Source organism: Galeopterus variegatus, unplaced genomic scaffold (assembly GCF_000696425.1).
Source record: "Galeopterus variegatus unplaced genomic scaffold, G_variegatus-3.0.2 Scaffold734, whole genome shotgun sequence".
Lineage (NCBI taxonomy): Eukaryota > Metazoa > Chordata > Mammalia > Dermoptera > Cynocephalidae > Galeopterus > Galeopterus variegatus.
The window spans coordinates 3,835-19,118 of NW_007726845.1; the positions used below are offsets into that span (position 1 = coordinate 3,835).

A 15,284-nucleotide genomic window follows, 5' to 3' on the forward strand; every position below is an offset into this window, starting at 1 on the left:
TAGGGCCTAACTCCAGCCTGTTCGAATCAGCAAGAATGTTGTGATAAGACCAGTTGAAAGCATGCTCTGGCAGTGCCTGCAGCAAAGAAAGCATTCCAGCTCTGCTGTCTAGCCTGCAATATCCTCTAAGGCTCTGGATTGGTCAGAACAACAAAGGGCTGGGGTAGAGCCTTTATATATTTCTCAGAGGGAAAGGCAGTTCTAGACAGTTTCGAAGTATTCCAGGACTCGCTTTGCTGTTGAGAAGCTGTGCTCAAAGCTGAGGAGCTAAGCCACTTGCCAAAATGTGCAAAGGACTTGCAGCTCTGCCCCAGTCATGCCTGGAAAGGTGAGAATGAAGTAATTTTGGTTTAACAGATGGAGATATGGAGAATCTTTACTCAAGGGAGGATACCCAGAGGCAATAGAAGCACTGTAGTCTGTGGCTAAACTGAGGTGGAACAGGTGCTCGATTGTAGACTAGGAATTGTCTCTTCCCTGTAAACTGTACAGAGATTCTGAAAGATCCAAGCTAGGAAACCGATACAACAGGGGATAATTCATACATCATGTAATATCCAGGACATCATTCCCTTCAAGGAGATGCCTATTTTATAGGCATCTCAGAGTTTTAGGAAAAAAAAGTTGTGGTTTAAGAATTTAGAGTCCAACATCAAACTGTCTGGGTTTGAATTCTGGCTCCACTACTTACTGTTTGTGTGGCTTTGGGAAATTTATTTAACCTCTCTCTATCTCAGTTTTCTTATCTCTAAGATGGAAATACTAACATTATCTACCTCACAGGCTGGCTATAAGGATCAAATTAATTAATTATATGAAACAGAACAATGTCTGGCACATAGTAGAACCAAATAAATGTTAACCCTTAGTAATGTCCAGGGACTGGGAGAGGAAGGCAGGTTTGCAATGAGGCAGAGGGGATCTCTCATTGTTCTTTATAGTCTAACCCCATCAGACAGAAGTAGCTGGACTGCTGGACAGAAGAAAACTCTTCAAACACAGAGGTTATTTATTAGTTAGCATTCTTTCTTAGAGGCTACCTGGTTGTCCTTAGTCTGGACAATATTCTGGAGAGAATCCTAAGTATCTAGGCTAAGTAAATAGAAGAATTAGTATCTTACTTGTTAGAAAATCCTACCTGATGCACTTTTCGAAGTGGGGCTGTTTCTCCTCTTATTAAGAATGGATTTGGTTAAACTTGGTTTGATTCTTCATGTTTTAAAGAAAATAAAAGATGACTCTTGTGCAACTCTCCATCCCTAAAGGCACTGGCAATGATTGTCTAAGAGGGTTATGTTGCTTAATGGGCCATCTATGATATCTGTCTCTTACAAGAAGAGGTCTTCTTTATGAGGACATCCACCCTAGAAATAACCTCAAAATAATTTTTAAGGCAATAACATTGTAGCATAGGAATTTGTTTCCAACAATACTGTCTAGTGTCTGAAAATAAATTCTACAGGGAGCCTTACTCCCTGCTGTCAAAAGGATAGATGATTTCTTAAAATGCACATAAAAGAAACTAAAAGCAGTTAAACCATAGTAGTTAGATTGTAAATAGGGGATCTGTAGTGTCCATTGGACCAACCTTGGGGAGGAGGACAGTTTTTAATGCTGGATACTATTTATTGCTAGCAGCCCATCCCTCCCTTCTACCTACTCTATTCAAAGCCTGAGAAATAAGGAGAGCACACAGAGCTGAAAGCCATTCAAAGTTCCTTGAATATGAGACAATGCCTAATTATTTCCTTTTCTGTTTTAGTGACTATTAGAATTGCAACTTAACAACTTTAATGGATGCCTTTAGCCACTTCTTATTTGAAATTCTTGTGTACTCTCATGTAGTGGATAAATCTTACCTTATTAATTGGCGAACAATTAACTCTAGAATAATCGTAGCATCAGTCTAGTCTGCCAGGCATTTTGTGATCCTATGACACACTGCTTGGCATTTAGTGAGTCATCAATAAATGTTTGTTTTAAGTTTGACATTGTTACTAATTTTTTCCATATATGTTCTTATAAATATGCATGTTTACTGAGACACTTGAATGGAACATTTCTTTCAATGATTTCTGTTACTGTTTTATATCTGATTCACTATCAACATTAATATTGAATCACTTTATGTATCTTCTAATGCACAGTAAATTCTTATGCCCCAGAACATAACTAATGTTCGTGTAGAATATTAAAGAGTTGCCAAGGAGCAATCTTCTGTTTTTTCTTTTTTCTTTTTTTTTTTTTTTTCCTTTTTTTCTTGCATAGCCTGATCCTTTTAATTTACTGGAATGTGAATCCTGCAATTATTGGGTGTTATTAAATGTTTGAAGAAATGAAACTATGAAGTTGTTAGCACACAGCCATGGAAAGGATCTAAGATGGTCTATTCTAAGAGTAAAATGATACTTGAACAAATGCTTCCAGCCCTGCCTTCCATGGCTCTATACTCTGGCTCACGCCTCCCTCACACCCACAGGCTCCCACCTTTTCATGTCTTCTCCCCCAGCTAGAGAAGGAACATGGGTATGCCTCAATGCTTAAAGATATTTAAAAATTAATATAAAATAAATGAGGATGATAAATACTCATTAAAAAACAATTCTGTTTTTAATGGAAAGCTCTGCTGAAGAGTTAAGTTGCAACTTCTATCTTGCATTGAAAATAGAATTCAGTTTGCTAAAATCTGATTAACATATTGTCATTTATCATAGTGGAAAGAGTACTAGTTAAGGAGTAAGGAGCAGATTCAACTTTGTCATGATCTGAATTTGTGTTCCTTAGCAGTTTACTTCACTTTCCTAGGACTCTATTTTCTAATTTAATAAGTAAAAGTTGAATTTGTTGTCCTCTAATATCCTTTTCATTCCAACATAGTGTAAATGAAGTGAGATACATTTTGTTTCAGTGCAGTGAGAGATGCAAAAAAAGGGAAATTTTTCCTAATTTATTTTTCTCCAAAAGTGTGGGAGCAGAGAAAAGACAAATAATGAACAACCATCAAAGACCCAACCCTAGGCTGAAACCGCTGAACTGTGGCAGAAGAAACTTAGTAATCCTAATACTGGTTTATGAGAAAGCATAATTTACTTGGTCTAAGGGGAAATTTAATCCTAAAGAAAAATTCTTTTGTTAATGTCTAGGGAAGCATTAAGCTAGAGTGAACTTTGACATATTTGTAGAAACTATTCTTTGTTTATTTATTTAGACTTTTAGGACTACTGCTCATTAAAACTCAAGGCAGAACTCACATATTTTTATATATTTAAAAAGACAAATAATCCAAACATTTGAGAAATGAATGGCCAGCACCACACAATTTCTAAGCTCTGGCATATTGAGACCGTACTGTATGGGTGGGAATCTTACACAGTCAATTAAAAAGGAAAGATTTGAGTCAATTGAAGATCTTATTTTTACCAGTGACTTTTGACTTTGAATTTTAGGTTTCTTTTGAAAACTTGTCTTATTTTCTGAGTTTCTTGAATTTCTCCATACAAGTTTAATTTTTAATGTAAATATTGCTCTTTGGAAATAGATCAAATATTTTGAAATAAAGTGCTGTCATTATGAATCCCAAAAAGTCTTCACCAAATTATAAAGCAACCAGTGTGGTTATTATTGTCTTTGTTCATCAGTGTTGACTAGTCTTAGTAGCAAGTTCACAGTCTACTAAACTAACAGGGGGAGTAAAGGCGTAACTAAGACTCGGGTTCTGACAAAGAATTTTCAGACATTAATAAAGTGTCACAGACCCTTTACTGCTGTAGGTGTCTGGCATAGATATGATTTCTGTTTAAGACTATAAAGATTGCTAATGGCGTGTAATGTGTTTAATCCACAGTTCACACAGGGGCTTCTGGTTACCTCAAGTGTGTGGCAATGCTCGGAATTTCAGGTGATATAGAAAGTAAATGGGAAAGGTGATTTTTAAAATTTATTATTTTAAATTTTATTTTAAATTTTTAAAAATTCTATTTGTTTTAAAAATGTATTATTTTACTAAATGTTCCATTTTTCTCCGTCTTCTCTGATTTATGTGGGTCAGGTATGGACAATTTAGAGTAGAAAGGCACCTAATAAGTGGGGTTACTAATCAACTAATCTTTTAAGATTTTTAAGCCTTTGGAAGCACCAGTGGGTCAATGCCCCTGGGTCTGCAAGATTAAGTAAATACGGACTTTCCAAAGGCATGAGCGCATCCTTGGGCCAATTGTAGAAAAAAGATAGCACCAAGTAAATTAAAGACTGTGACAATTAACTTGAACAAGTGATAGCTCAATTGGAATGAATAAAGGATCATCAAAAAAGCCTTAAGAGATTGTGGAAAAGCCTCTAGCTGGGTTTAATATGCCTGCTGGAAATAAGTGTGAATTTGAAGCTTACTATAGCTAATAGTCTAGTGATATAATTGAAAATATTACAGTAAAACTTTATAGTGTTAAGAAAATGAATGAAGTATTTAATAAAATTTGGATGGGAAGTCACTAAGAACAACTTTGTTTTGATTCTTATCGGTGAAACAATATCTATTATTTCTCTGGATTGCCTTTCAAACTTGTGTACTTGTCTTAAGCATGCAGAGTAAAGATCCAGGCCCTGCTCTCAAGGAAATTTCAGCCCAGTTAGGAAGATAAATAAGAAAAATTAATGCTCAGTGTTGCAATCCACTATAAAGAATAAATGCACAGCATGCTAAGAAGCACAAAAGTGGAAGGAGTGTGTGGGGACTCATTCACAGAGCTTTTGGTAGTCAGGGAAGACTTTGCAAGAAGTTACAGGAATGTTGCTTGAACTGTCTTAAGGGACAGAAGATTAGCCAGGTCTAAATAGGAAGAAAAGAAAGAAGGAAGGGGACAGGCCCGCACGTGCAAAGGCACAGAGGTGAGAGGAGACTGCAAGGTTAGCTGATGTTTTGACATCAATATACAGTCCATAATATCTCTCAGAGTAAAGCAAAAAGGAAAACCTGCATATGGTTGTCTGGGAAATTCTTGAGTGCCCAAGGCTGAGGACTGAAGAGATTTGCTCAGGGGAAAGACTGTTTTTCCCTCTTTGCCTCAAGAATTTAATTCCTGAGAAGACAATCTGTATTTGGCATGCAGTAGGCACTTAATAAATATTTCGTTGAAAGAATGCACGAAAGAATTTACAGCAAGTGGAGACAGACTGCTGCCAGGCCAGCCTGGTGTTTTCTCTGCTTTCCCAAAGGTTTGGGGAGAACAATATCAGTATCAGCAGTGACATTTTAGGCCACAATGGGAGAAAGAATGTATGTTGCTAAATCGAGATGGATTCCTGCTGGAGGAGAGGGGGAGCCGGGATTAGGAGAGGAGAAAGGTAGAGCAGAACCACCATTTGTGTAATTTCATCAGGAAAACCTTGTTAAAGAGGTGAGTCTTCTTTTGTTTCTAATGCTGGTGTGCCTTGGGCTATTGGTGAACTTTAGGAAATTGTACTGCTTGGGCTATTTCTCATGCAGTTAGCTGTCACAGCTTTAATGAATTACATTCTGTCTTCTCACTAGTTTCCTCTTTCTTTTCTTTCCTTCTCTTAGTCTGGCCTATGTTAAATCACTAGATACCAATTCAAAACACTTTTAGATCCCAGAAAAATTATCTAGTTTGTTTCTCCTTCTTTAGCAAGGACTACAGACTATTATGGGATAGATAATATCTAGGGAGGAAGTTTATTTATGTCTCTGGGGCCCATGTTAATGGCTTTTGCCTGTCCTGCTGGCTGCAGAGCAAAGAAGCTAAACTTTAATTAATTCGGTCAGGATCAATCATTAGTAACAGGAGCCAGAATATGGCTGGAAGCCAGAAGATAACAGGTTCCTATCTCTTCCTTTGAAGTTTCAAGATAACATTGGATCTGCACTGTATTTTAAGGCTGAGTCACCCAAAGGATAAAGAAAGTGAAAGATTATTTCTGACTGCCTTGAATGTTAATCCTAAAATTACAAAAGAAAATGCAGTTAGGAAGTATGTGACTTCACAGTCTATCAGTCTATCCCCTGCCTGAACAGTCAGCACTTGAACAGGGAGGTGATGGGGAGGAAAGAACAGTGGTTATAACCCACCTCTATTCCTTCCTAGCTGTGTGAACTTGAACTTGGGGAAGTCGCTAAACCTCTCTGAGCTTCATTTCTTCATGTGTAAATGAGAGTATTTATCTTGCTGGGGAGAGGTGCTATAAGATATAAATAAAAGAATACATATAAGGTTATTAGTTTTTAGTAGGTGGTCCCCTATTAAATAATTAATTTCCTTTTGTCCTTCTTTTCCTCTTTGTAGGTAGTCAGGGGAACATAATTTAAGTCTGTCAGTTATTTGTCAAGGCCTTTGATTAAAACATATTTCTTTCCATCCTTCATCAAAACTTCATCTTTTTTTGAATAATAAAGATTAATTGATCAAGGCTTTGGATCCCTGTACCAGCCAACCACAAAAACAAAAACAAAAGGTGAATTTGTAAAATCATACAGTATGTTTTAACATTTCATCCATAACTCTTCCAACATCTCTTTTTAAAAAAAACATGGGCCGGCCCCGTGGCGCACTCGGGAGAGTGCGGCGCTGGGAGCTCAGCGGCGCTCCCGCGGCGGGCTCGGATCCTATATAAGGATGGCTGGTGCGCTCACTGGCTGAGCGTGGCGCGGGCGGCACCAAGCCAAGGGTTGCGATCCCCTTACCGGTCACAAAAACAAACAAACAAACAAACAAAAAAACATAACAACTCTCTACAACACATTAGAAGACTCATTAAAAACCATGATCATCTCTAAAAATAATAATAATTCTTTTTTTTTTTTTTTTGACCGGTAAGGGGATCGCAACCCTCGGCATGGTGTGGTCCACACCACACTCAGCCAGTGAGCGCACCAGCCACCCCTATATAGGATCTGAACACACGGCCTTGGCACTACCAGCGCCGCACCATCCCCAGTGAGCCACAGGGCCGGCCCATAATAATTCTTTTATACTAGTAAATATCCAGTAAACATCCAAAGTAAGACTTTCTCAATGGTCTTACTGCAGTTGGATTGTTTGAATCAGGATCCAAAAAGGGTCATATTTTGAAATTGGGCGAGCTCTTAAATCTCTCTTAATCAATAGGCTTCCTGTACTTTTTTTTTTCTTTGCAATTTATTTGTAGAACACAGAATTTTTAGATACAAGTAGAAGAGACTGTATAACATGTGGGAAAGGTACTGAATGGGGAACCCAGGTGTCCTGAGCTGTAAACTTGGTTTCTACTAACTAGCGGGTGGGGGGGGGGGGGTCACTAGCCATTTCCCCCTCAGGGCATCTCTCTCCTATTTGTGATAGGACATGATCCTGTTAACACTTCCTCTAGCCCCACCACCTTATTACTCTGAATTTGGACACCATGTATTTTGAGGAAAGATATTATTTTCATTCTAATTTTTCAACTCATCCAAGTCATCTAGGAAGGTCAGGGAACAAACTTCTGAACGTAGCTTAAAAGAAGCAATCAATTAAAAATGTGTAATTTTCTTGCCACCACTTTTGATCTCAACAGACTCAATGGAGAACCCCATATTTCTTTAAAAGACTTGTGACAAATTCAGAATAAACTCCCAGTTTGTGAAAGTACACACACACACACACACACACACACACACACACACGCATGAATGCAGTGGAAAGTGACTTTTTTTATTTTGGTGAATTCCCTGAAGAAAAAGGATGGTCTCAGTTTCTTGTACAACGCGAGGATAAATTAGACGGATTCTAACAGCCTGTGATTCTTGCACTTTCTTTACAGTTAACTTAGTTCTCTCTTATCTCAAGACAGTGGGTTCCTTGAGGGAAAAAGTGAAGCTAGGACACAGACACATCTGACTTTGGGAATGTGGCACCGTTGACCACTCTTACACTATGTCACATATGGATGGGGTGGCCCACTCATGCCCTTCTCAACCTGCCCAGAGGGAGACTCGGCCTTTGCCTTAACAGTGAAAGAGTTTCCATCACTTTTTCATCAGGCTGGGATGAGAAGGGTGAGTCAGGCTATGTAAAAGTCTAAGCCTTTACATAATTAAACAATTTTTATCCACCCGCTGGGTAGATCTTGGAGTACTGACAGCTCTTGGAAGTGCTATGAAGACTGCTTCTGACTGTGTGAATCCATATCAGATATATATGAGGGTACCTCAAAAAGTTTATGGAAAGTTTCGTATTATCTTTTAGTTCTATGTTTTCATGAACTTTTTGAAATACCCTCACATATGTACTGCAAGTGAAATTTCCAACCAAAATGCGGACATATGTGTTGTCTCTAGACCAAGCATTAGAAATTGGGTCTTTCCTGGAAAATCTGTAGGTGTGATCAACCTAATTATAGGAAGCATGCATTAACAACACAGCTAATTTACGTGTGCCTTTGTGCTAATTTACCCTGACTGTAGAGCTCCTAGAAAATCCAAATAGGGTATTTCTTGACAAAGCATTCCATTGAGTTACCATGTCCAGGTGAAATAACTTAACTGACATTTTTTTTTTTCTCCTTCAAAAAATATTTCAGGGTTTAAAGGATTCAGCCAAGTAGCTTTTGAATGCTTTGGATAGTAGATACTTGATGATCATGTTGGCTTCATGAACCACAAATGAGGCTAAGACCATTATTCTATATTCTCCCACAGCCTTCTTCTCAGCTGCTTCCCAGACACTTCTCAAATGAGCACCTAGCTCATCTGGATAGGTTTTCACTTAGATCTTTAAAACTCTACATTCTAGAAAGATTTTGGAGCTATCACATTAGAGTCAGAGAAAGAGATGCAGTGTGAAGTAAAGTACTAGTAAAAATGTGAAGTGCTATATACTCTGCAAGGGTTTATTTTTAGTAGTAAAATGTGTGGAGATGTTTTGGTCAATCTACCATTTTTTGATGTGTTCTTGTGCAGAACATCTGTTTCCTGACGAGGCATTTGTCTAGAGAATTCAGAAAGTTTAGAAAGAATCGAGATGGTCTGTTAAAAAAAATAGCTTCCTGTATTTGGGCAACTTATTTTAAGTGATAGTTTACAAGATATACCTGAGTCAACAGGAGCATGGGACCAAATGACCTGAGCACTTTGGGACAAGGTCAACAATGCAGGTCACATCAAAGACTTTTCCAGAAGGTCTGGTTGTCAGATGCTTTCTGATTGCAAACTTCCAGAATCTTAGATCTTGCTTCTGAATACCCCCAGAGCAAAACAAATATGTCACTTAAATTCACACAGGCGTGCACAGACACACTCACTTATATTCATGCCCCCTTGCTATTTATGATTTGAATAAAAGATGGATGGATTGTTAAAATCAGAGATTTGTGTAGACAAACTGAAAATGATTCTGAGTCTGGTAGGAGGAAACAGTTTTTCTTTTCACAAAGATGATTGATTGGAATTTTTTTCCTTCTTAGGCAAATAGGTGTTTCCTTTTTTCATGGCATGCATTTTACACTAAATGAGAAAAACAAATTGTTTTGGGTTTTTTTCTCCTCACACAACACTTCACTTCTGACACCAAATGTGTAGATTTCCACACCAAGAAATTCTCCAATTTTCTTCAGTCATCAATTGGGTGTCTTACAATTCAATTCAATTCTGACACTAGCTACTTGGAATGAGCACCAGATCCCACAGAAAAAGGGCTCAGTCCCATAAGACTGTCCCCCACCTTCAGATGCCAATCACAAGTCTGACTATAAATTGGGGGTTCTTGGAACGCCTGCTTTGGGTTCAATAATTTGCTGTAATGTCTCATAGAGAAATATTTATTTACATTTACTGGTTTATTATAAAGGGTATTACAAAGGATTCAGATGAACAGCCAGATGAAGAGGTACACAGGGTAAGGTATATGGGAAGGGAAGCAGAGCTCCCATGACGTCTCTGGGCACATCACCTCCCAGCACCTCAATATGTTCTTGTTCTCCAACCCAGAAGCTCCCCGAACCCTGTACTTTAGAGATTTTTGTTCAGGCTTTATCAAGTAGGCATCATTGATTATTAACTCAATTGTCAGCTCCTCTTTCCAGAGGATAGAGGAAGTAGGTCTGAAAGCTCCAAGTTTCCAATCAAGGTTTGATCTTTCTGGTGGCTAGTCCCACCCAGAAGCCCACCAATGGTCACCTCATTAGAACAAAAGATGCTCCTAACATCCCTATTGCTCAGGAAATTACAAATGTTTTAGGAGCTCTGTGAAGAGACCAAATATGTATTTCATATCATGTCACCAAGCCTAATTCCTGGTCTCTGGCCATAAGCCCCTACAGTAAAACAATCATAAAAGTCAAAGGATACTAGCACATTACTAGAATACATTCAGTCATTAATAATTCATCCAGTTCATCATCATATGAAAATTACTGTGGGAGAGGCCACTCAGGTTTGCAGGCTTCCTTCCATTCAATATCGTCAGGTTCCAAAAGCAGGAGTGGGCTCAGCAATATATGACTTTACCTTTGCAGAGATCTCTTATACTTGAGCTAAGACTTATGTAAGACTTATAGTAAGACTTATCATTTCTTGCTTTGTTAATGTAATATTAGATTTCCTTATTTCATAACCCATTTATTTATTTATTTACACTCAGCTACTATTTATCCTTCTCTTCATTTACACTCAGACGTTTCCACCTTTAGAAGGGACTTTCGGTTTGGCCACCGTGGGGGTCTAGAATGCAGACAGCAACACTAGTCTAGCCAGTGCCTCCCCCACAGTCCATTCCTGTTCATATAGGGTAACATTATGGAGAACCGCTGGGCTATTTTTACTAGCAGGCAGTATAACTGCATTCACTGTTAACACTGATGTTGTTAGATGGGCTGAAGGCACAGTCTGCCCAGCAGGCCCTCAGGAATCATACACTCTCCCACGACTTAGAGTTGGAGCCCTATCTCTGTGACCAGTGCATCCAGCAGGTGGAAAAAAAATTGAGGTGACGTGAGGAAGAAAGAAAAAAGTTATAACCACTATATTAGCATCCTTCTCCCTTGGCAAGAATTGCATAGTCCTGTCAGCATCCTTCCCCACCTGATCTTCTCCAGATCCACCAGAAAAGCAGTGGAATATCTAGTGGAGACACTCCTTTTGTCCCATTCATGTTGAGTGTGAGCACACACTCATGAAGGTGTGTAAGCCAGTCCTTCATGCTTTTACCTTCTGTTTTAGACAACAGATGTTTCAATTATCCATTCCACTTCTCTATCAAACTTATTCTGAGGAAGATATCTCTTTGTTCACTGTTGGGCATTTTGGGCTGTAAAGTGTGTTTCTTGGTCTGGAGAAATGACAGCTGGCTGTCCAAATAGGTGCACTATTTTCTGCTCTGGTTCTTTTATAGCACTCTGAGCATTTGCGTCTAACACCCAGTAAGCAAAGCCCAATCCAGAGTTAAGGTCTTTTCCTGTCAAGACCCATTTGTAGCTTTCCAGGGCTATCAGTATCAGTCTCACTTGTCACGTATTTTTCAGGGCATTCCCACCAGAGAATCTGCCATCTAGCCACCTGCAGTCTCTGTCTCATCTGATGAAAAACAGAACAGCTGTTATTGACGTTTTGGGCCTCAGAGTGTGCAAGAGGACCTTGCCCTGATTCATCCCATCTCTGCACTGCTGCAGTCCCCCCATGTCCACTCGTTTCATGCACCCAGGTGGCCACCTTAAGTGAGCACATGGGGATATCTGCTTGTCTTTTCCAGTTACCTTCCAAACATGGAAGGGGGCTCTTCTGATGGCCATTGACATGTCCTACTTTATTCTGCCCCCCCCCCCAGATTCCCACAGTAATTTCCAAAGGGTTGTGCCGCATGTGGTTATCCCTTTAATAAGCCAGGTTTCCATTGCCCTTCCATCTGATCATGTAGCCAGGACACTACTGGCACAAGTCAGAAGAAACTGAAACATAGGAGATTTTATCATTGTTTAATTTTTCCATCATTGCTAGAAAAACAGCATGCAATTCAGCCCACCGGGCTGGTCTGTTTTTGTCTTCTTTGATCAGAGTGACAGCCTTCCAACAGGATATTGTTAATACACCTTGGAACTGCTGTCCACAAATCAAGCAGCTCTTTGTCAGGCAGTTGACCACTGGTTACAGGGCACTGACCAAGTGATGATAAAATCTGGCAGCTCTTCACCCAGTTCCAGAGTCAGTTCTAGGGAAAAAGAGGATTCCTGCTCATGTCTCCCCCTTGCATTCCCCAGGCAGCATGATCCTGTGTAGACCATTTTCATTTTGTTATAGAACATTTCTGGACACTGCCCTTCCCATCAGAGTGTTTCTCTGACATCACCAAGACGTCATGGCTATTTCAGGTTTCAAGATTATGTTATGTCCTTGAGTCTTAGAGGCAGTTTCAATTAATGTTCAATAGCAAGCTAATAATTGCCCCTCAAATGGAAATTTTCTAGTTCAAAATTCTAGTAGTCATCATTGAAAGGCACTTACAGGCTTTTCCATAAGCTCCAGTCTATGTTCCATACAGAGTTATCAAACAGAGAATTTGTCCACACCAGCACTTCAGATTCTGCTCTATACTGTTTGGGTGTGGACAGTCTTATTGGTTCCCATTAGTATGTTCAAGTGGCATTGCTTAGAGTGCAGATTTGCATGTCTTCTGTTTTACAGTATTAGGTAGGGGAAACATTCCCCAGTCAGGCACAATGTCTATCCCCGTAATACAATAAGGTGAAAGAGACACATCTACTTCACACAGAGCCTGTTTAAACATTTCCACTTTCATAATCCTATCAACTGTTCACTTTTTATGTTCTCTCAATCTAACTGTGGCCCAAGTCAGGACTTCACCAATGGGTTTTGTACCGTAGTGCGTGGGGCTCGCGTGTCCAGGAGTTCTAGGAACTTTTCTTCTCTCCTCCCTGACCATTTTACGCACTTATATGCAAACGGCTTTGGGTCTCAGCAGAGGGTCACACCCAGGGACCCTGGTCCCTTTGTCAATCTTTATCTTGATTGAGTGGCCTGACTTTTGCTCCAAGCAACTGCAGGTCATGTTTCTCATTGTAATCTTTGTCTTCTGGCTTTTTAAATTTTTCCAAACTGGGATAAATAGAAGGGACATGTTTGGGACCCTTTAATGTTGAGGGATCACCAGAGATCCCTTTGGCCTGCCCAACCTTTGATAATATCGTATTAAGATACTTGTTTTATTTTTTCTTTCCTTCTTTCTTTCTTTCTTTTTTTTTTTTTTTCCTTATGCAGGAAACAAATGTTTTTATTTTTAGGCCTTACCCTTGTTTTAACCCCATCAATGTTTATTTTATTCATCCCATTTCTTCATAACCATCTAAAGATTTCATTGTGCTTGGAGGAGTTCCGTGACACATCTCTCTTTTTCCTCCTTTTTTTTTTTTTGTCCCATCAGTGTTTCCGGTATTTACTTTATTTTCTCAAAAACCTTTGAAACATTTTCACCTTCTTCAGAAGATTTCCTTGTCTCTCTCCTCTGCCTTTTCCTGTCCCCTTATTAATTAATCTGCTGTTTTTGTTAGACCCTGTAAGACAGCAAATTTGATAAGGCTTTCCAGATCACTGTCAGTTTTGCAGCAATAAGACTATATGCAAAAGGGAAAAGGGCCCCTTTCCCACAGCATTTACCATGACCCAGGTAACAGGCCTATTCAGAGGGTGAATATCTTGATTATCATAAAGCCAATCCCACATGGCTTGCATATTAAGCACATCAGCTGCTTCATCTGGGGTGTTCCACTTGGCATTTATATGGGGAAATGGACAGTTTCTTTTTCTCATAATATACAGACCTTACAGTGGCTTTTGTCCAGCCCACCAGGTTGGCCGTTTTCTCAGGAATAACCTCCTGTGTGTCTGGATCATTTACAGATATCTGCAATTTTTCCATAGTGAGCTGTGGGGCCTGTTCAACCCAGAATCTATTGCGGTAAAGGTTTTTAAGGAAGCTAAATAAACCAATCTACAAAATAAAACAACTTAATCACTCTATACAACCTGGTTTCAGTAGTTTCTTGGTTTTGCCCTCCCCCAATATTGACTACCACTTTGGTGACCAGAGGCCTTACAGGTGGTTTCTGTTGTCCTGTATAATTTTTCTCTTTGTTGATACCTTTCAGACCAGTGGCGAAAGCTTAGACTGACCCAATCCGAGCTCGTTCCACCATCAAGGTCCAACCAAGCACTTTCTTCCATTTTAGCTCTTACAGATAATAATAACAAAGGTTTTGCATATTGAACATGCTTCTTATTATTTTGCATTTCCTTATGTAGCCAGTGAACCAGCTCCTCATGAGTCAGGTCTGTCATCATATCCACACTTCACTGGTAACTTTGATCTCTAGTAACTGGTCACAGTGCAGCTGAAGTTTCATACCATGGGAGACTAGATAGCCATATACTTTCTCTTTTAGCTGGTAACAGTGAGAAAAATGTAAGTTTAGATTTTCTCAAAATTCTCATCTGAGGGTTCAAAAGACATTAATTTTTTAAAAATTGCCCTCTATATTTTTATTTTGCAGATCCACTAAGTAGAGCTCAGCTTTTTTCTCCTTTCCTGATCCTATGGGGCCCTGATGTTTGTAATTATGCTAAAATGTGAGTGCAGATGGCTGAACTGCAGCTGAGGGAAAGGAATATATAACTGTCATTAGCCATTATGGAACACATTTTATTAAATGAATACTGGCTTAAAAAAATACCAAAGGCAATTGACAATTGTGACAGTCTAGAAATGAGTGCCTAGCCCAATTTTGATCACACAGAGGCACACAATAAAAGTCTATTAAATTAATGAATAGATTCTGTTCCATATATGGAATGTGATTTTTTTTTCCTTTGCTAATATAACTCTTTTAGAATCACAGACTGAAAATTGGTTCAGGGTAACAGATCAATTTCTTCTTTTATAACTGAGAAAACAGGCCCAAACTGTTTTGGTGACTTGTCCGAGGTCATACAGATGGTTAGAGTTGGAGCTAAGGTGAAGTTTCTGGATTTAAATATCACCTTTATTTTATTTTGTCTGATATACTTTTATTTATGAGTTTTGGCTGTGTGAGGGTACATCAAAAAGTTCATGGAAAGATTCATGTTATCTTTTAGTTCTATTTTGCCACGTACTTTTTGAAGTAGCCTCCTGTATCCATAATTTTTGTATCTTTACTTTAAAAATATTTATTCTTCCATTAAAATGTCTTGATTTCTGCACTGGAATCTTTAAGGAATGACTCCTCCTCCCCCCCCCCCCCCCCCCCCCCCCCCCCCCCCCCCCTCCCCC

The 15,284-nt window shown here is 39.1% G+C and overlaps 1 protein-coding gene across 1 annotated transcript in view; it reads left to right on the forward strand.

The window, feature by feature from the left end:
- The first annotated feature begins 266 nt into the window (after positions 1-266).
- Positions 267-15,284, forward strand: part of RGS5 (regulator of G-protein signaling 5) — a 52,765-nt gene continuing 37,747 nt past the window's right edge. Inside the window, exon 1 of the mRNA XM_008571922.1 lies at positions 267-328. Within this exon, the coding sequence (XP_008570144.1) occupies positions 285-328 (44 nt within the window). The 5' untranslated portion in view covers positions 267-284. The remainder of the gene's footprint in view (positions 329-15,284) is intronic.